The 23323-nt window shown below is 39.3% G+C and overlaps 1 protein-coding gene across 1 annotated transcript; it reads right to left on the reverse strand.

Moving 5' to 3' along the window:
- Positions 1-1870: 1870 nt before the first annotated feature.
- On the reverse strand, positions 1871-22466 carry tmem184a (transmembrane protein 184a; the record flags this gene model as incomplete). Its single annotated transcript, XM_083896784.1, has 8 exons — positions 1871-2100; positions 4724-4921; positions 5026-5195; positions 6458-6549; positions 12738-12813; positions 16554-16644; positions 18051-18216; positions 22251-22466. 8 exons carry the CDS (start codon positions 22464-22466, stop codon positions 1871-1873), a joined length of 1239 nt encoding a protein of 412 aa, XP_083752910.1.
- Between the last annotated feature and the right edge of the window lie 857 nt (positions 22467-23323).

The raw sequence follows: 23323 nt of genomic DNA on the forward strand, positions 1-23323 counted from the left end.
AGACACGAGCTCTGCCGGCTCTACAAGCTGCAGTGTTTCACTTTAGCCATGTCAGATTTAGTATTGTAGATTAATGAGACCGTCTGTGCATTTACACTTAGAAAAAGCTCCCATGGTCGCAGGGGTGGAGCTTGTGTATGGTTGTGGGTGAAATAACGGACAAAATTCATTGAATGTTGGTTCAAAAGAAGCAGTTTCTATGTTAAGTTTGTACTTGAGAGATAAACAGATTTCTGTGTTGTATCCTCATGGCAACTGTAATGAGGCGTCTAATGAGTGACTGTAAGGAAGGACAGTAATAAGGCAGCACATCCACGAGTATGTACCCTTCAGCTTGTCATTATTCTGCTCATATATATTTTTTATATTTATTTCCTTGATTTGTGTAATTAAAGCGAAAAAAAAAAAAACACCTAAATTATTTTTTATTTTACATTCATTTATTTACATGTTTTTCCTTGATGAACTACCCTCATGTACAAATAAAAAAAAAAATCTGTATTTGTTTCTGCTCTGATTTAAAATATGGTAAATTATTCTGCTGTGTCTTGTGTACTTCAAAATAAAGCCCCCCCCCCCCTCATCTAAACCCGCACCAGTACTCAATTCAACGCGAGTTACAGAGGCAAAAAAACACATCATTTTATTTGACAAACTAACAATTACACATATTTAACTGTAAATTAATTTAGGCTTTCCCTGAAAGACAGCTAGCATTGGCACAAGAGAGTTTCAAAATTCAATAAACTATAACTTTCCATATAAAACTACCTACCGGTAAGAAAGCTACAGGATATGTGTATCTCCCATGTGACAAACAGTGAATAAAAAAAGTTACCGTTTGTAATTATACTCTGCTCCACACATAATTTGGTTTGGTCCGACTATGCCTGAAGTGCACACACTTTAAATAAAATTAAATTCATAATATTAAGAAAGACTTGTTTTTGTTAAAAGCAAACATAAAACACCACGATTACAACCATTCAATTCTGAACACGTTTCATAATCCCAGTGAGAATTTAAATGATGTCAGGAATAACCTTGTGAGCACATTGAAAACCAAAAAAAAAAGCCTAATTTGTTAAGAGTGTACATTACAAGCTGCAAAAGACTAATTAAGAAGTTCTAGTAAATGGCTGTTTGGTCTAGTTGCACTGAATTGTGCTCTTTAGCATGCTGGGAAAAATTAATGAGAATAACACGATGCCCTCAATGTAGGAGACAGTTTTATCCAAACGCATCTTTGAGGAGACTATTTTCCCCCTTCCCCATTCGTCAGGAAATCATGCAGAGGAATTCTCAGCAAATACTTGAAACATGTGGATGAGACCGCCTCTGAAGTGTCAATCCCAGCCGTCGCTGGCTTCCCTCCGCTTCCTTCACCTGGAGTCGCGTATGGCGTTAATCATCTCCTCTTTCAAACCGACACGCATCAGAAAGGAACGTGCTCGATGCGGCCAGAGGCCAGCGCTGATGTAATCACACAGACAGAAGCGAGATCACAGGCACAGCTCGACGCCGTGTGCAGCTTGACTTAAGGAGAAGCACCACTCCAGACTTTACCGTTAAACTTTAGGTGACACCGTTTTCCTTCTGCTGCTGCCAACATGCAGGCAAATTAGTTCATTGAGATTATTCTTAAAAAACGTCTTATCAATTTTATGCTCCTCTTGATGCTTAAATCATTCCCCGCAACACGATATGAGAATTAAGAAGTCCATTTTTTTTTTAAAATAAATACTGGGAAAATGAAATAATCTGGATTCCATCCAGCTCTGTGTAGTGTACGATACAGCTGTTTCCACCAGGGGGTCAGAGATAGGGGGGTGGCAGGGACACAAACACCTGGAGCGTGCTGGAGAAATGCCTAGAATTCATCATCAGAGGTAATCAGCATGACTTTATCAGACTTGCGGGAGGGCATGTTGCCCGTGACCACCTTCCCATTGGCGCTGGGTGGGACCACCTCCTGCGTGGACTGCTGGGTGTACTGCTGGTAGGCGGGGGAGAAGTTGTGGATGGCGTCCTGCACCATGTCGCCAGGGTTTATGGTCTCCTTCAGGCCACTGGAGATGCTCTGCATCGGGGGGATGTTGTCTGCAGAAACGGCACGGGGGAAAAAAAAAAAACGACAAGGCGTTTTAAAAGTGGTTGGATGATGAAGAAATGTTGCAGCTTAATACTTGTAATGAAGACACATCTAGGCAATCGGAGAGATGTGTTAAAAATAATGCCGTTTCATAATTGCATCATATAGTTAATATAACTTCTTGAAAAGATCCTGGGGATAAGGGACGCAATCGATTATTGATGATCGTTCATCAACTACTTATGTCAAATTGAGTAATCAATTTGAGAGTTTATTTTTTAAATACTTAAAACAAGTTCTTAAATGTGATTTTTTTCTGGTGTTTTTCTTGCTCCATTTAACAAAGAAATCAATAAAAGGTGAATGATTTTTTGTTTGTTGATAAAACAAGACGTTTCGAGAACGTCATCATTCTGAGTTTTGAGAAACACCGATCGGCATTTTGACATTTCATGGACAAAAGAATTAATCAAGAGAATAATCGACTAAATTATTGATTATGAAAATAATAGTGAGTTGCAGCCCTAATGGTTTGCGGTCTTTAAAACACATAGAGTTTGGTAATGCTGCTGTAAAATAATCCAAATGCCAAGCACTGAAACAATAATACTGAAAACATCACTAAAGGAGTTCTTTCTTTCATTACAGCCTTCTCACAGACTGTGGTCATTAAATGGACTGAAGTGAACTCAGTCACAGCTATTGTCTCCACTGATGCTTCCACAGCACCCAACTGTGAGCCAGGTTGAATTTGCCCCAGAACTAAAAATGGTGTCTAAAGTGAAGAGGAGAGCTGGCAGACATCCACAGCCCTTCTGTTTCAGGGTCACTGGCAGTGCTGTCTGGATTGAGTTGGATGTGGTGGAGGTGGTGAGAAGGGAAAGGTGGAGTGGGGGCACAAAGCAGTTAGGCATGGTCTGCTGAGTTTCTCCCTACAGGCTGCTTTCCTGGTTTACAAGGCTGAAGTGGAGGAACAGTAAAACAGAGGTGCTGCAACCTCTGGAATCATGTACATCAACACCTCCAGGTGCAGCAGCAGCGGCAGCAGCAGAACTAATTCTAGACCCAAAATACTTTTGTTAAAGCAAAAGGACAAATGTCACAATGAGTTGTCCAACGCTGTGGAGAAAATGTTATCAGATTTGAAACTATTCTTCCATTTTCATAATCATTCCTTTTCTCAATGGATTAGTTGCTTGGTCCAGAAAATGCTGATAAATGTACATTGGTGGTTCCCAAACCTAAAAATGATGTCTTTATTTTTTCCACAAACCAAATTTAATGATTATTTTGTTAAATGGAGCAAAAAAAAAAAAACAACCCAGAAAATATCAGAAGACGTTAAAAAAAACCCACTGATTAATGAATTATCAAAATAGTTTGAAATGAATTAAGTAATCAATTAATTGCAGCAGCCTGAGTTATTATTCCACTTAAAATGGACAATAAAATGTCCATGTCAGCATGACCGAGGATGAAAAATATACATTTTATTGCATGCCCTCTTCGATTTTCATCTCGATTTATAAAAATATAAATAAATGTTAACATCAAACTGATGGAGAAATGCTCCAGTCTCCACATGACTTCCAGTAGTTCTGCATATTAAGCAGCTCAGTGGGATGGATGGTTTTCTTATAGGGGTGGGGGGGAAACAGGAAAATGATTGATATCACTGCAGAGGGCTTTTCCTTCGGCTTCCATTTGTCTTCTACTCGCACACAGAGCTGACGTCAAAGGGGGCGCCCCACGCTCTCTGCTAGTTACTGTAATGTACTTCGAATTCCTCTTCATCTTCCGCTGCCTTTCTTTAATGGCATCTGTCCTGCGAGCCATGAGTAACTATGTATACCCTCAGGCTGAAGACGACACCTGCTGAATGAGAGGCAGCTCGAAACAGCAGAGCTGGTGAGGAAGAAACTCACACATATGCAGATACTCATGTTTCAGTTAGAATAGAGGAGCTTAAAAAAGCTTTAGAAATATATATATTATCAATCGAATCTTTTTCGTAACTATTTAATGTACTCAGGTGCAACTGTCTTTTCAGAGAACAGTAATATTTCCTATGTCAATGAAAAATACTACGCTATCCACAATCCTCAAAAGGTAATAGCAATATCTCTATAATTGGTGAATCTCGCCGTTACCCTGAAAATGTTTACTGCAACCAATAAAATAAGGTGGGCTTTAAAATCCGAACAATCGGCATTCCCTTACATTTAGCAGAGAGCAGCCATGGTTTCCCATTATAGCATACTTTAAATACTATATAGAAACATTCCTAACAAACTACACTGTACTAAATTACAACATGATGTAAACATGTCCACATGCCAAAATGCATTGAGCTGCTTTAAGCAGATGTACCTAATAAAGTGGTTAGTGAGTATATTAATTACAAGGTAAAACTCAAGTAGAGTGGTGGAAGTCATTAGATTCATATTTAAAATAATTATGCACACAGTTTGGTAGATTCGCCTTTTTTTGTACTTCATTAAAAATGTTTTATGGTCTCAACCTATTTCACTGCCGTCGTCCTGGATCGAGGTTAACCCGTCCTTTAACTAAAGACCTGCTGAAACATCAGTGGAGGAAATGAATAATGGAGTGGACATTGGATGCTCTCACCTGGCACTTCGTTTTTTTTCTCCTGGTAGACGGTGCAGGTGAAGGCGTATCGCAAGGCAATGGCGGCGAAGAACATTTCGATGCAGATGATGAAGTTCTGCCAGCCTGCAGCCACGGTCCCAGCACCCACCCTTTCTCCATCGATGAAGAGCGCGTTGGGGATGACGTCACAGCGTTCCAAGATGGCGAGCACCATTCCTACAAAGCAGAAAACATCAGAATCAGAACTACATTATTAACCCCTGAGGGGAAAACTGAAGACCATCACCATCAACAACAGTAGAGGCGTAAGGTGACCCTACCTTGCCAGAAAGATAAGAAGATGACTGATTTAATTGTGAGGAACTTCAGCACCGGCTCGTACGGCCTGAGCAGGTCGCTCGTGGCGAAGAAGAAGAGGAAGAGTGCGTAGAGGGCCAGACTGACTGAGAGGTTGTAGATAATTGTGATATACAGGTATCCTCCATTCACACTGCAACAGAAGATGAGATCAGCAGAGAGCAGATGAATCAGCATCTTCACAAGTGCAGACATTTTAAAATGTGTGACATTTACCCATCTGTGATCATATGACAAGACGAGTACGGTAACTTCCCTTTCACAGTGTCAATTTATTCATGTTGCGACTGCAACTCATATTTAGCATCACATTTGCAGTATTATCCCACTGAAATGCAGCCTTTTTGTTCTCCCATGAACGAGCAGTAATAAAAGCTCTTTGTATACATGCTACCCGGCTTGGAAGGTGTCTGATGAACACACATTTGCCTATATGTTATTGTCAGCCTGCCTTTCTTTCCCTCTTTGCATTATGGAGAGTATCTCTGAGGATTCAGCTGTGACTACACTAATTACTCCCAGGCAGAACAGAGTGCGTGGTCGGATGAAAGTATTTAAGTAAACAATATGAGAATCATAAAAAAGATGCATTCAAAAAGGCTTAAAAAAGCTGTAAAAAAAAACAAAAGCCTTTTCCTTCTGCTTCCTACTTTTACTGTTGAAGTGTAGAGGAATAAGCAGGAAGAATGTAATCATGCCTATCAAGAGGTCGACGGAATAAAGCAGATTCCGTTCTTCTATCTCAAGCTGCTGTTAAAGCCTGTGCTTTGCTTGAGTAGTTCAGAGACAAGTGTTGTCACAGCTGAATCTTCAGATACTGAACTCCGACGCAGAGAAGCTTGTGAAAAGAACTCAGGCAGTTTATGGGGCTGCAGATTTTATGGCTTTTGATTACACACATACAGACAATATTACGGAGTACATAACCCGCTCCATATTCTGTTGAGACCCTTTTTGACTCATCTGGAGAACTGAAACGCGCCGGAATTAAAAATTTCAGTCTGCAATTCATCCCCAGCCTTTGACGTCAAGTCAAAGTGCAAAATGAAACGATACGTCTCTCTTTATAACATAAAGGGTAACATACAATAACACTTTAGGGGCTTCATTTCAGAACGCCTGGAGAAGACTATAAAAACATAATTTCTTTAGTTGCAACACAATAACCAGAGGCTGCGATTGAGACTGGGGTGACATTAACCAGCAAAGTTTGTACCCAGCACAACCAGAAATAAAATCCTTTATTTTCTTCACCCTTGCTGTGACAAGGTGATATAACCATGTATGGTTGAAAAACATTGTCCATGTGCACACAAACGGCATGTGCGCCTGCTGGAAATGGCATGAATGTATACGACACATGAAGAGTGAAATGCAAACAGTGATGACGCTCACTTAAAATCTCCATCATGATATTTGCCAAAGGCCTGCAGGATGATGGTGATGACTGCCATGATGGGCTTGACAACGCAGAACTGGAGAGTTGCCTGGAGAGCACATTACAATTCAGAATGAGACATTTACACAAGCAAGGACACCATGAGAGGGGGAGGAGGAGGAATGGGAAGAACATCACATTCAATATGTACATCAAAAGAGAAACAAGCAGGTGTCCATGTTGTCGTTTCCTCTCTTTCACCATTATATCTGTTCAACCATTGCTGTTCTGGCATCTTTGTTACAATCCACCATTTGTCTTTAAGGATTAGATCCTGACTGAACATCAGGAAACACTCGGCTGAAAACCGAAACACAAAGAAATTATTATGCCAATTCTGTGCCATCTAATTGTGTTGGTATGGCTGGGACTGTGTGCTAAAGTCACTAAAGTCAAGGCATCGCAATTGTATAGATTGATATTTATGCTTCAAAGAATAATTCAATTAAGAATCTATGAAAATATTTAGACAACGAGGGTGCATGCCCTTCATCTGGCGCAGACAGGCAGGCCTTTTATTTCTGTGCACCGCTCCTGCACTTCTCCGTCTCCTAGCGGGCTCTCTGTATCAAAAGCAGAGTGGACTATTTCTCTACGCGCTGCTTTATCCCCACATCCAAGTAATGATATTTATGACAAGGATCGAGTACAGTCGCGATGAGTTGCAGGGGATCCAAGTAGATCTTAGTAAAACATGTTGACAGACTCTTAAGAGCGCACTTTTGATTGTTTTAACTCTGTGTCTCAAACTCTTTGTGTAGAAGATGTTATAGTGCTGCAATTAATGGAATGACAGATGCATCAGATGAGCTGATCTCTTTAGTTAACTGCTCAAAGAGAGAGAATGTTTTCTTGTGTGAAGTGAATGTCGCGGGGAGTTCATAATCTGCGCTGTATGCAGCCAAGTTTCTCGTTTGCGAAAAGAGACTTTCCAGCATTTAATAGGTGCTGTTCCACCGTGTACTCACATCTTGTTGGAATGTGTTACTGGTGCTCCAAACTGATCTTGGACAGACTCTAAGCGGAAATAGACAGGCTCGTGTTGGCCGCAGGTTTTGCTTGCGTCATCACAACATCCCGTTTCGGTCATGTTGTTTCAGTTTTCAGTCTTTCAGTTGAAAAGTGAAAATTACTTTTTTGGCCATTTTTGGTCAAAATGTTTCGGTGACTGAATTTTCCATGCATCTCTAACTGCACTGTGTCTCGGTTGCTGCATTGGAAGTGATTTGCATCCACATTTGTTAATGTGTCTGCTTCCACCAACTATGTTTCCGTCGTGTACCGGCTGCCTCGTTGCTCCGGCAGTACACGGAGAATAGGCAAGAGTTCTGTTTTTGCCGGATGAAGGACCACAACGCTGAGCAAAATTTACCACTAGTGGGACTGGAAGTCTACAAAAACTACATTAACGATCTGGTTCTCCTGTAGGTCAGTGAAAAATCTGTTTATTTGTGTTGATGTAGATTTTGAATTACTGCAAGGAAATCCCTGTCACATGGCTCCAGCTTTCCTGCCGTGTCGCAGTGGATGGAGCTGTGCTCAAGTTTGTGTCACTTGAGTACATCCAAACAGCGAATTTCAAACACCAAAGTAACAGAACACCACATTTGAATGTACTGATTAGCAAACAGATTATCATCTCCTGTGTGCTGTTATACAATTGCTGATTTTCTCTATTGGCTGTCCTGGGGGAGAGTACAGTTTACAAACTGAGACAAACATATTGCTGAGATATTGTAGACTTAAGCATGTATAGGTTTTATTAAGTGAGCCAGATGTTTAGAGGCTGAAATCTGATTTTCCTTCTGTCCTTGCTGGCAGCCATGTTATCTGCATGCTTGGCAAAACCACAGTTGCTAATGTGTCAGCGCCTCATTTAAACACAATTAAGCCTGTACTATTCCTTAAACAACTAAAATTTAAGGGGGTATTTTCACATCTTGTGACTGACTAAATTGTTGAGGGGTTTGAGTAGACTGTATGTTGCATATACAAAAAAGCTTAACTTAGTTTGCTGGTTAGCTTCTGTTAGCACAGTGACTGGAATTCACCTGTCTTCAGGTTGATAGCTCACTCGATAATTTCTTGGCTCTACCTTACTTTGCCTATTTCCTGGAGTCTCAGCAGTTACCTGGCAACTGCTTGCGTCCAGGAAATAGTCCTGCCAATTAAATGAGTGTTTGTTGAAGCATAAATTGAACACATTAGATAATAATGTGATTATTATTAATTTGTGAGTTTTGGAGGAGAAGATTATTTTGGACAGTGGGTGAAGCGGTTTCCCAGCTTCAGGATTTAGACAACGCCAAGTAAAAAAAAAAAAATGCAGCAAAAAACACAGAAAACAGCATGCATTCTCTGCTCAAGCAGTTTTTTTGATCATATCACAGAAAGCATCCGATACTGATAATCTTGGGGGACTGTTGCTAGGATTGTGGGTGCAGATCTTAATTTTTGTGAGGTTTCCAGTTTCAGTCTACTGTATATCAATATTGTTAATTTCAGAAATGAAACCGTAGGAAGGTTTGACTTGATAAGCAGCGTGACACTTTGTTTTATATGGCCAGTGGTGGCTTTTACAAAATGACATCAATAACAAAGCATATATAAATGATGTATCTATATTGACAGTCTTTGCTTGTTCTATGCACATTTTCGTGCCAACAAATAATCAAGAATTCAACGTTCCCACATGCTGTATATTTAAAACACAATGCACATTCAGAGTTTCAGTGAATTAAAAGTCAACCACGGTTTCTATCTCAAATTAATTTAGTTAATGCATCCATGCACAATCAGACTTCATAAACACCAACAAATTAACTTTAGTGTGGAGCTACATGCAAGTGTCAGTTTACACTGCATGATACAAGTGAAAGATATGCAAATTCTGTATTTTAAGCTATGCTTTCTCGTCATCAGCCAGGCGGAAAGCTTTACTGCAAACTGGATCCAAGAGTCAATTTAAGACGATGCTCGTTTTTCACTTGCAACCTACAGACACCTACCACAAAACAAAAAACAATGTCTCATGGCGAATTCACAGCCTGAAATTACCCAAACTGTTTTTTTCTTTCCACTTTAATTTGTTTTTACCACTTCCGAGTTCATTACAATCTGTCACTGGTGGCAACTATTGACAGAACTAAATTTCTCCTGAGTCTCAATTAATAGCAACACCCGTATGTTTGGTGTACTACCAACGGTCTGTCTAACTTGCTTACTGTTTAATTATGAATCTATGTATAGGATCACAAGGCCATTGTTTTAATTGTCCTGTGGTTTCTCATTCTTCTCCCAGCCACTGTGCTGCTGTCCACTCCTGCATCTTTATTTTCTCCAAGGAAACTCTCTGGCTCCGTTGATAATATCTACTTAAGTATAGTTATTGATTTTCTTCCCTTTAAGGGACAAAACAAAACAATTAATAAAAAAATCTTAAAAAAAACCAAACAAACAAAAAACTTTGGAGTGAAACAAACCAAATGTAATTTGGGTTTAATTTCTTTAAGGGCGGTCGGAATGCACTTTTGTCAGAAAGCAAGGGAATTTGTTGGTGCTTGCTTATTCCAATTATAGTTTTCACTGTTTATTAACCACTTCCTCCCTGACCCTCTTTTTGGAGTCCCTGCTCGGAAATGACATGCCCAAAATAAATAGAGTAAATCTCTGCAGTTACAAGCACTATGTGGATTATCTTGGAATCAAAATACATATAACACTTGTGAGATTCCACCAGAGGTGTAAGCTTCACTGTAGATGCCACTGTGTCAGAGTAAATGTACATGGAACACAGCATAACTCTTTAGCATAACAGAGATTTTTTCTCTGGCCTAAAAAAAAATTGCATTTTAAGGCAAATATCACCTTTAAAATATGCAGTAGGAGCTTAAAAACACATGGAGGTCATGTAACAGCATGTGGACATGAGCTGTGCAAAGTCTGATGCTGCTGAAATAAAGCAGAGTGAAATTACAAAGGTTTTAGTAAAGAGATGTCTAGGCGTTCTCTCTTTTGGCACAGCTTGGCACCATCTGTGCCATTTGGGATTTCTTAGGTAACAAATTATTTAAAAAAACATTTAATTTTATCTATACGTCACTACAAGTCTAAAAAGAAGTACGAAAACTCACAGTAAATCAATGCTCCCTGTGCGGTGCGTAATAACAACTCTGTGACTCTGCAGCGTCTTCAGTTACGCAGCGCCATAGCTCTGGCTTACCTTGGTCAATTAGGGTGATTGGCGGCTTGTTTTAAACCTCTAAACCAGTAGAATCAGACCCCAGTCCCAAAATGTGTGAATCACTTCGTTAGCGAGTCAAAAGGACATAAATTCATATGATGCATTTGCGCGGACATTTGGCTTCCCCAAAGCATGCTGCAGAGTGTAGTTCTTCATTAGAAGTGGTTTTGTTCCGGTGGAAATAACTTGTTTTGATAAACAGCAAAGGTAAGACAACATTTCTACTCGTATTTCTTGAAAGTCAGTTGTCGTTTTGCTCTTATTTTGGGGCTGGATCCGTGAATCTTGGTCGTAGAGTGATAAAAATAGTACCGCTGGAATCTGTGGATTCACCTTTGTCCAGCCGACACATGTTTTTTTTTGTTTACATAATCACGCTGATGCTCCGGTTCTGCTTTTCAATGTGTGCGCTGTAACGTTTTTTTTTGCTCCTGCTGGTTTGATCCATCAGTGTTTTAACTGTGTTTTCGTGAACATAAGAATGGTTTATATGAGCTCTCAGCTGGGTTTCTGACCTTTCTGTGGGTATGCAGCATGTCTGTGTTTGTTAAAGTTTGACATGGTCAGATGCTTTTGTTGCTGCGTCGAATAGGTTAATGGCTACAACAGGATTACTTGTATAAACGAGACAAACGGAGTAATGAAAGATCATCTTACCTCAGAGTTTGTCTCAATACAGTTGCAATATTTTTAAGGCTCATGTTGACTCATTTTGGCTCTGATGTTGTGTGAACTGTAGTTTCAGCTGCTCGTGGTATATTTGTTGATCCCACAATGTTTCATAGAGCCATTTTATTTCATTACTATCTTTTCAACCCACAACTTCAGAGTTGTAAAAGCTGAACACTGGGGGTTCAAAGGGTTTAGTTTAAGCCAGTTTAAGGGGGAAAAGCCCTAAAGTATTTTACAATACAATTAAGGAACTCATCCTCAAAACTCATCGAACTGAACTGCCAGAACTCTAAGCTGCTTTTCCATAGCAATCATTTCTGTTCTAATTATACACTAAAGCTGCTAATAACTTTAATATTATTATTTTTTGCCACTGTATCAAGGCCTTTTAGACCTAATGATGGTGTCTGACTAGTTTACTGCTCAACTGTGATGAGTGGAAAAGACCTTTTGCCAAGGATTGCTTACTTTTGATGTGAATTTATCACAACTGAAGTTTTCTTTGAAAAATCTCACTCCATGACACATGACCATGTGATCAATATAATGGGAGAACTTCAAGTGTGAATAAATTAGTGTGACAGCACAAAATCATTATTTCATTTTTGTGAATATTGACCCCACAAAACAGCATTTTATAGTTTGTATTCAATATATCGATTTTCTGAAACTTTGCTCCATGAATGACATTGAGGATGTGCCATTTCAAAAGGCGGAAAACTTTTGCGATGCAAAGCTCCAGGGATACACTGTGCCCAAAAACGACACGCCAGTCAAAGTGATTCTTGTGCATTGTGCTCTGCCTGAGAAATATTATCTAAGTACGTCCTTTTAGAAAAGCCGCCAGAGAAAACTTTAAAAATCCCCCCTTTTAAATTGTCCTTCCTGCTCAGGAGAGTTTTTCGCTTGGCAGAATATAAAAAAAAGTTAATATGACTGTATATATTGTTTAGAAGACAAAATGCTCAGTTCCAATTTCCATCAGCATTAGCCTGGGAGCTGAAGCAGCATTTTAAAACACTGGCAGGAAGCTCTGCACTGGCAGCCAATGTCATCTCTCTGTGTATTATCAAGCTGCTGTCACCTGGCTTCAATTGCTTGTTTTGCTTTTTGAAGAAACAGGGGATGTTATCACCTGGGAAGCACACAGTCAACTGCAGTATTTGCCATATTTAAGGAGCATGGTCATCTGGGTAGAATGATAATGTACAATACAGTATATATAAAAAAAATGTATACTTGTTTTCCAAAGTGTGTTCATTTATTTCAGTGGTTGAACAGAGTACCTCCAGAACAAAGATAAGAGGATGATTGATGTTCACCTGTTTGCAGAATCTTAAAAAGCCAATGGAGTAGCTCATACCACCGAGGCAGCAGGTACCATAGAGACAGCTTGACCTGAGAAACCAAAGAGAAAGGGTCTTATTAAAGCATGTCCGCAATGAAACATCAGATAAAAAGTACAAGAAAACAGAGAGTGGGAAACACAAACACACTGATAGACTTGACTAAATAACAAACCAACTAACTTGGGCCTTGCTAGTTTCTTATCTAGAATACTGCTGTTTGGAGCGTTGATGCAGAGAGGGCAAAAGCCAAGGAGCCAGCATCCTATTCATCTTACTGTTTTTGTCATTTATCATACGGGTGGATCTTAATACATTTTACAGCCAATATTGGCCGGCACCAAAAATGTGACGATAATGTTGTGCATCTCTCTAAATAAAGCTGTCATTTAATACGTTATCGGAACAATACAAGTAGAGCAGGTCATGGTGTTGTGTGTGGAAGTGGATTTAAAGGATTCCTGATATTCCATTATCTTCGGTGCGACTGACATTTGATCTTTCAAAGACAAAATGGATTAGGTTGCAGTAAGTCACACAAAAAAAGGAAAGCGGGGGCGCTACTCATGTGGTGACCTGCAGCAGGCATTTGAACATCTCAGTATTTTGCTTTGCCATCACTGTAGGTCAGTGGTCGTCGTTAAAAAGGCAGTTTGGGGGACAGTGAGCTTGATCAAATAAACAAACTAGTGAGGCTGCACTCTGCTCCAGGACTGAGCCTGGGGGAAGCAGCAGTAGAGAGAGATTAGGACTAAACTCAGCCTCATCCTTAAAAATAACCGCTCATAACATCAGCCTGATGCAGCTACACAGCACCTTCAGCCTTATCGCCCTGCAGTGGTGCTCAGAGTGCTTCAGATGCTCTCAACCATCAGACTGCACACACAACTATCATCACAATTATAATGACTAAAATTATCAAACTTCAAAATGCACACTACCAAATACATTGATAAATGGAGTCTTTATGCATATGTTGACCTATTTTTGTATTAATCTTTAACTTTGCCAGTTTCCTCAGCAAAAGGCAACCTGAGGACTTCGGGATCAAGTTGCCTGCAGAGTAATTCCACTAATGTCTTTCCCCCCGACTCCCACAGAACCAGTCTAAATCTGAGGTGCACTGTTCACACCAGTATAATTTCCAAGTTATTTTCTTCACTGCTAACTTTAGTAATAGGCATAGCAATATGTTTTTTTTGGTTTTGTGACTTCTTCACACCATCGTAGTACAATGTAGTAATGTCTCAATCAAATCAATCAAAGTTAAGGACAATATAAAAAGATATAAAACAACTAAACTAATAAATAAATTGAGATATGACTCTGTGTTACTAATGTGTTGTGATGGTGTTGCCAGTATGACAGTACACACGGGCTGTAAACAAGGTAATGGTGTGTTATATATGTGACCTAATTCAGCTCTCATGTTGACAATTAAAACATCAAATGCAAGAACAAGTTATAGCCTTATTTCAGTCACGGCACGTGGAATGGAGTTTTTAGGAGTTTAAAATGATTTGTTGGGAATGTTAAGTTTCCACAAATTGAAAGGTCCAGTGGGAGAATCAGTGATTAAAATGCAAAATAAGCATCTGCTACAAAAGGCAAACGCACATGTGTTTGTTTGTTCAGGCTGCTAAAGAAATATGGCAGCGGTGGATGGCAGTCTCCTGAAAGGAAGCAAAAATATACAGCCTAGAATCCATCACTCCGTCGGAAGTAATTATCCCATGTGCCAATAAAGTGAGCACAGCGTGCTTATATCTTATCTATGTCTTGGTCTCATGTCGACTGAATCCATGAGAAAAATAAGACAGTGACGTTATGTCGTTTATTTCTTCATCTAAAGTTTAGCTGTTAAAAAAAAAGTGGAGGACACAAGCTAATTAAACTGTCAAACAACCATGTTACCAGAGCATAGAGAAAAGCGGTATTTGAGAGTAAATCTGCAGACCCACTTGTTAACTTAGCCGTCAACTCCACCCAAGTGAAGCAGCACAAAGGCATAGCAGATAGGCAAAAATAATAATAAACAATGCTGTCACGTTTGTGTTTTCAGGTGGGAGGGTGCTGATAACCGAATATCTACGAAGTTGCCCCGGCTGTGTCATGTAATATCCGTTCAAACTTGAATTTTGTTAAAGTGACAGCCCTATTATACACTATGATATACAAATTAGTCTTGTCAATGTTAACACGTTAATTTTGGCTATTAATTGAAATAATGTAAATAAAAAAGTTTACTTCCGGTGGCGACTGACCCATAACCTTTGGTCACGTGTGCAGGCAAAAAGTTACCTGACGGCTTGTTGGACAAAACTAAAGTAATTTCCACAGTTTGAAAGCCACAGATTACCACAGAAGTCATTTGTCCTTGGCATATCACCTCAGAGCAAAAACACCCTGCTGAAATTACCTCGACGGGGCCTCGCCAGTCTACTGCAACGGTACAGTTTTTCCACGGTCCGGTATGTATCACGGTTTTGGGGCCACGGTATTGGTACGGTTTCGATATCTTAATATAAAACTACTCAGACTAGCAAAGGCGATATTACATTGTAAAAATAATTAAAGGAAAGATATAATAACACCACAAACTTTATTTAAACAATAGTGCACTATCAGATCAAATTAAACAGCAAACATAGAACCACACAAATAAAAAAAAAATAAAAAAGTTTAGTGCTATCCAACAAAATAAACAAATGTTTAACCCACTCGCAGAAACTACAACTACAAATACACCATGCTGCTCCAAGTGAAAGAGACTGGTGATGACGCTTGCTCTGGGTGGCGCTGTAGAGCGAGTGTCTGTCGAATATCCAACTTCATTAAAGCTGCATTAAATATTTTTTAAGTGTCCGTCACTCTGTCAAGGGACAACGGAGACGGCAAGGGCTGAGATTGGTCGCCACCGTCGCTCTCCCGTCCATATGTCCCGACGTCCACGGTCCTAAACCAATACCTGGCATCACACGTTGCTATAAGCACAATGGAGTGAGCTCCTTTGTAGTTTAAGAAGTCACTCCCGGCATTGTTGTATTGCCGTCGTGGGACTAGGCCAGTCTTGGGTAGCAACCCCTACTGATCGGGCGGAAAATTGCATTGCGTATCCGGCACCGCAACGGAGAACTGAGGGCTCAGGGGTCTCTAGCTAAAAAATGCCAAAAAATTAGCACAGTAGCAGATGAAGGGCTGAAACAAGTTTCGTGATTAATTACAGAAAATTGTGCAATTAATTAGTTGGTTTTTTTAATCGATTGACAGCCCTAACAAATATAAATGAGAATTATATTCAATGTTCAACACTGGGTCCATGATGAAGAAAACCCTCACTGTGAATGTAAATCCTAAAAGAGTTGTAGAAATGTATATCTTGTCTCCTCGGGCTGTAGTGAAGCATGGCGATAATTTATCAGGACTTTACATTAGTGTCTCCACTGTCTTAAGAACCTGGCCAAGAGCTGCAGCCCTGTGGCTGAGTAAGCCATAAAGCACGGCCATTCCAGGCAAGTCAAAAGCTCTGAGATAAAGGATAACTGCCACACATTAATACTGCGGTTGTTTATTGCCAGAACTCTCAGAGTGGTGTTCAATGTAAATGCTAATTCAGGAACAGCAACATGCACCTTGCACCTATTGTGATTGTACATATGAAGCTCAAACCACACCACAGTTAGTCCCAAATGGATCTGAAGTATTTATTACTCCTGACTCAAGCTGTTATAACATTAAAAGCCACATATATGCTGAGACTGCACACATGGCTGAAATGGAAAGAAAACTCACTCTATAGGTTTCCCTCGAATCTCGGACATGATTCCACTCTCTCCTCCCAGATACTCGAAGGACAGGCTCAGGAAATTGTAAATGACAAATGCTGTGAAAAGAAAGAAGATTGACACATTTTAACTGTGGAATAATTTAACATCACCTTCAAGTACAATTTCATTTTAAAAAGGGGGCTAATTATCAGGGGAGAACACACACAAGATTAAAAAAATAACAATAATAATTAGTTCTACATTTTGGAACAATACATGTTTCAGCCCTTACATTAAGAAGCTTCCAATGGTTCTGTGTCTGGGAAATCCTTTCCTAATCCTTTGTTGCTATTTAAGGAAGGATTAAGTGAAGCTAATGCAGATGGTGTCCAGTCAAGAGAAGGTTCATTATGTTTTAGTCGTGACTGCTGGTAATATTCCAGTCTCACTGCTCTCTGAAAAGCGGCCCTATCAATCATCCACAAAATTGGCCCACAAACTAGAAACTAATCTCATGAATAATGTATTTCCGACTTTTCCCTTTCCCAAATTACTTGTAATCCATTTTGCATGTGATTCACCTTTGCCACCGGTTAAGTACTTCAGTGCCAAAACTTCGCCATATAATCATGATTACATTGTGTAAATGGTAATAATGTTACAATCTGCAAGGCAGGTCCCACTGTAGACAACTCGTGATCACCGCAGGATTTAGCATAACAAATGATCACAACATAATTTGAATGTAGGCTTCTCTTTCTTTCCAATTTGCACATCAAAGTGCAAAGCCTGCTGCTCCTAAAATTACTCTTCCTAGAAATGTAACACCTAAAAATAGATCTACCTTCATGAGGACAAAGCCTGGTGTGACAGGCGAGTTTGGCAAGGTCCTATTTTCTATGCTGACAGCTATTTAAAATATGAAAACAGCAGAAAGTCAACAGACACTGATCAACCACAACATTAAAATCACAAAAAGGTCAATGGAATACAATTTATTTCCTGGTTATAATGGCTTATGTAAATGTGTGTTAGGAAGCAAAATAACTGTTCCTAAAAAATGAGTTTGAAGTATCTGAAAACCTCAATCATGCCTGTAAGTGAAAACCATCAGACAACATAAGGCATCTCCAGTTTGCCTGATATGGTGTTAGGCAGCCACAGAGAACATATGCAAGGCCCTGTCAAGGCTTATCACACAACAGAAGCACAAATCTTTGAGCTCAGACAGTGAAGGCACTCACTGCTGCAGCTCTTTAAGCCCAAAAACAATCCCATCATGTAAGGCATTACCTGAGAGTTGTCAAATGTTTCTATAAGGTCATGTGTTCTGCTCCACAACAAAATTGTTAATTGTTTGTGTAAAAAGAGTTTAAAGGTGTTGAGGCCTGAAATTCCCCTCAATCTCAATCCAACAAATGATCAATTGGATTAGCTAAAATAAAAAAGTCGAGACATGGTACATACATTGTAGTTGATCAGTGTCATTTTTTCAAAAGGAGCCAAAATTGGTGACATTTACCTTCATAGCAGTCTCGGACGGAATCAAAGTAGACGTAGTACTGGTCGTTGCTGATGAAGAGCAGGCTCAGCCAAGAATCAAAGGAGTAGACTGGCACAATTAGCAGGATGCGGATGATGTAGCGCTGCTCATTGGGGACAGTGTAGGACCGCAGATGGGTATAGATCTACAATGAAAACACAGCGCAAAACATGCGATTGAGATATAACGTGGAATTGTGTAGCTCCAAGTTATCTCACAAAAATGTTGTTCGTAATTTTTAACTTGACAACTAAATGAGTGGATACATATTCACATCACTCTCTCTGTACATAAGGGAACACCATTCATTGTTTATTTGGACACCAGAAAAAAAACACTCTATAATTTTTATTTTGGAATATTAAAAAAAACACTACAACTGTAAAAGAAAAAGACCAGTACCGTTGGTTGTAGAATACAAACCTTATAATACTCTACATGATTGGTGTGGAATGACAGCTTCCTCAGAGCTGACGACAAAAAATAAAACAAGTTTTTATCTGCATCGCATTATTTATAGCTTCATTTTAAATCGGTCACCAAACTCCCATTCAAACCACCTCATTTGGCCACACCTTACATTGTACTGCTTTATCATCACATCAACATAGGAATTTTACATAAAGGCCTGTCATTTTTAAATAGACAAGCTTGCCCAATGCGGCCTATAATCGAATGTGAAATTATGCATATGGCAAAAGATCTAATTGTTTCGCTGATCTTTGGTTTCTAAAATGACATACAAAAGGTTTTCCTTAGGCATTCTGTTTAAGATGAGGCAAGATTTTCTGTCCCATTTTATTTCGTTGTATAGCCCATACTCGCATATCATAATCACATTAGGCTTATTAAGGTGTGACATCCTCCATCCTCAACCCTCTCCCAGAGCAGACAGCATTGCATAAGAGAGTTACATAAACATAAAAACAAGAGTAGTGGGAGCTGTATAACGATAGAGCAATGTTTGACGAACTTGAATACTTAATGAAATGTCAATTTTTTTCACTGTTGTGACTCGTGAGGCTTAAGTGAGGACAAGCATTACCATTTTGATCCCATGTTTTCAGACGTTTGGGTACAGTACCCACTGCAGGGTCCCAGGTAATCCCATCACAAATCTGCAGGTTATTTAAGTAATTGAACAAAAGCACAATGATGCTGTTCGGAAACTGCCATAAACCTGGCAACATATCTGAATCTGATCCTGCGCAGGGTGTGGGAAAGAAACGTCTCCACAGTTTAGGCGAGTGCCAAATTAACACATCAGGCAATAAATAAATTCTCATCTGACGAGTACTCAAGGATCTGTCCAACTAAACGATGAGCAGATTTAATTGAAAAATCCATCAAACACTTTCTCCAGTATGGCAGATGAATGTAGCCGTGCAGAAACAGCCATTACATGGACCACATCAGACTAGGAAATATTACTGCTTGGCCACAGATGTGGTAATAGTCTTCTAGTTATGCCTGATGGTTCATTCCTCATGAAAAAGACAATATAAAATGCCTACCCAGTTCCTCGCTTGGCCGAAATGTTTATTTCCCCATTTGGCTGCCAACAGTGGACCAGGGTGCAATCAAAGTAATCACACCAAACTCAAGCCACAATTCACAAATAACCACAGCTCTATAAAGAACAATTCTAAACAGAAGAATTCATAAAAACTGCACACACTTCAGTTTAAATGGCTTAACAGGTTGTAGATTTATAGCAGACACATTTCTAGTTTTTCAGAGATTTGCTGTGTGATTACAACTTCCCTTGTACTGAACATGCTTTAGGAAATTGTGATGACCAGACAATATATTTTAAATAATTATCATCTTGCCACTGGAAACAACTTTCTTTGCAGTAAATTGGGATAACCCCGTTTTGGGTCTTTGCAAAAGTTTATACTTACTGATACTGACTGCAATGATCACTCAATTAATCAATTCATTGTTTTTTCTCCTGATTTTTCAGCTTCTTAAATGTGAACATTTTCTGGTTTCTTTGCTCCTTATAATAAAAACATTATGAATCATTTTGGTTTGTGGACCAAACAAGACATGCAAGATCATCATTTCCAGTTTTGGTAAATACTGATCAACAGCGAACATCATAAGCGTATGTCAACAAAAGACGAGATCAGGTTTCAACTGACTACACTGTTGATTGTATAATGTCATGGCAATGTATGGTTTCCCCGTGCTGTGAGAAATGAGCAGCATTTGAATCAGTTACTGCAAGTTTTGAAGCTTTTTGTTCATTCCCGGGCGTGACATGCTGACTGCCATCACTCAGTTTGCACTAGGGCCAATGATTAACTGATGATTGTTTTCATAATCGATTGATCTCTAAATTATTCTCTCCACTAATCGATTAGTGGTCAATAAAAAGTTTTTAAATGTCGAAAAAGTCTGATGTGTTTCCTAGACCTTGATTGATGATGTTCTTAAATGTCTAAACAAAAGTTATTCAGTGAAAATGATTTCTTTGTTATATGGAGCAAAGACAGAAAATAATCACATTTAAGACGAAAAATCAAGGTCTTTGAAAAAATCAAAGACCTTGTTTTAATTATTAAAGAAATTAAATTTTGCAGCTCTATTCAAACAAATCAAACAAGTAAATAGAACATTTTGAAGTTTTGCAAACATTCATTTGTCGAAGCAGATGAATATCACAAGAATTCAACTTAAATGATGAAAAGATTCAACTTGACTTAATACCCATGACGGGCAACGCATTAAAGCTTGATTACCATGAGGGTGGAGGTAGCTCAGGTAAAACTCCATTTCTGCTCTAATAGAATATCTTTAACATGTGGTTTTCCTAACTGTATCTCAAGCGACGTGCAGAAGATAAGTCCAGTCTGCTGCAAGACGACCAATAAACCCTCCAAGAATACTGAAGCACCAGTCCAAAACAGCCTGCCACTTCACAGCAAAGAGGATCTAAGGTCATTGTCTATGTGTTTAGTATTCAGAATGTGGATCTGAGAGTCTATAGCAATCCTCTGGGGCCAAGTCAGATGAGACACCACCTGCATTGCAACATTAGTTCTGCAGACCATTTTATTCTTGGTGACAGAAAGGACGCCTGTTGCAAACTTGCTCCAGTCTCCCTGTGGTACACTTGCTGTTTATTTGTTCAATTAAAATGTCTTCCTGGAAAGTGTTTGGCCATACAAGGACTTTATTAAAAAGACAAACCAATTTTCTGGGGTGCCGTCTTCCAAATCCCTTTGCAGGAATTGTTTAGTATTTTTTCTTGGATCACAGGAGGCAACGTGTTGCTGCTTTTTAAATGGATGTTTAAATGGCTTACAAAGTGATTCAAATAACAATTGACACCACATAAAATGCATATTTATGGCCATATGAATGTTAACATGTGTGATACAGGCTTAGGGTTTCCAGCTTGAGCATCATTGGAAGAGTCATAATATCATTAACTAAATCAGGGACCCATTACAAGAGAAGCACATTAAAAGCACAGCGAAAAGGAGAACAGCCTCATCTTTTATAATGTTGTAAAATGTTATCGCAATATCAATTGATTTCCCCGCTGATAATACACTGCACCCTACTGCATTATTCTCTGCAAATGATAAAACTGTAATGATAAGCCATCATCTGTGCACAGTGGGCAACTCTCCCACACATGAGGAAACACTCATTTACAACAGCAATGAAATGGGTTCTGGATAAAGGTGGCCTGTGTTGGGCCATTTATTCTTCTTAACCAACTTCCACTCGCTGTGTATTCACTGTCCTGTAATAGATTAAAATGCAGGAGAAACCTTTAGCCTGATGGCCCCTGTCAACCACAAAGTAAGCAAAACATTCCCACAATGCACTGGGGCAAGCACACAGCAGAAAGACCTGTCGAGAATGAAGAAAATGCTTTTTGACTAGATAAGATAATGTCATGTGCAGCGGGAGCTGGGACACTGCACTCACTAGTCACTCACTAGTCAGTGCACTGTGCAGTGAGGTAATGCACCTTTGTGCAAATAAACATTAATTTCTGTCCTCTGGCAGGGGAGGTGAGCTCTCACACAGCCCAGCCGTCTCTCGTTACACATTTACATCACAGAGTGCCAAATACTCCGAGGCTGTCGTCCAAAGAGCTGCAGTGATTTGGGTTCCCGTCGAGCAAGAATAATCAAATCAGCGAAATGACACACTCACCTGGTGAAATGTTATGAGCAAGGCAGACCAGACAAAGATCCCTGTGAGGGCCTGAGCAGCCACTGTGTTGAGGAACATATGGTCTTCCATTGTACCGTTGCTGGTTATAATGATGGTCATATTGGACACGCCAGACCTCTCAGGGAGAAGGGGCGAAGGCAGGTGAACAGTGTCGTTTTCAGATGATGGATCAATTTCTTCCACCGATATGTTCATCTAAAATGGAGTGAAAAGAAAAAATGTCAGTGGTGGAGGAATTATACTTCAAACCCAAGGACATGCACACATGAGTCAAGAGGAATTCACAAAACAGGTATTTGGGAACTCCTAAAATGTTCATTATAATTAAAATGCTGTTAAACAGGGCCCGGAGAGAAAAGTCCCACCTATCTCTTGCGCTTGCATTTGCTGCCACTATAATAAACGTCTTCTTCTTATGTTTGAAGTTTGCATAGTCTTTTTCATTTTTCTTATTTCCCCTGGCATGGTTTATTCCATCTGTTTAACGGTGACTGTATATATTGTAATATACTTAAGGTTAATTTTTTTTTTTAAAAGAGAGAAAAAAAAGGTTTGTACTCGGCATGCGCCACGTCTTCTTCTCAATTTTTGTGTACTTTCTGTGGCAGAGTTAGATTGTCAGATAAAAGCCTGGCATATGAAAACCCTTGAATAGGGAAAGTCATGTTTCTGTGAGAATAAAGCTTTTAAGGGGCAGCAGAGGAAAGGTGTTGTCGCCCAAATGAAAAAAAACACTGTACACTAGATTGTGAATATTTAGGTTATATGAGGTCTCATCTGAAACACAAACATTATTATTCATATATATATATATATATATAGAGTTGGGCCTCTTACAACACGTTTCCTTTTTGTCCCCCTTCACATCAAACATCAACATTCAAATCATGTTTTGGTTCTCTACCAATTTAAAAACATACAATAGATCCCTGAATTATCCTTTTGTATTTAATATGTTGATGGCATCTCAGGGCCATCTTGTTTCAAATGATATAATACAGTAAATATTGTTATGATGGTTGGCTTTAGGAAACATATCACAACTTAATTCA

This window comes from Microchirus variegatus, assembly GCF_963457635.1.
Source record: "Microchirus variegatus genome assembly, chromosome: 10".
Classification (NCBI taxonomy): Eukaryota; Metazoa; Chordata; class Actinopteri; order Pleuronectiformes; family Soleidae; genus Microchirus; species Microchirus variegatus.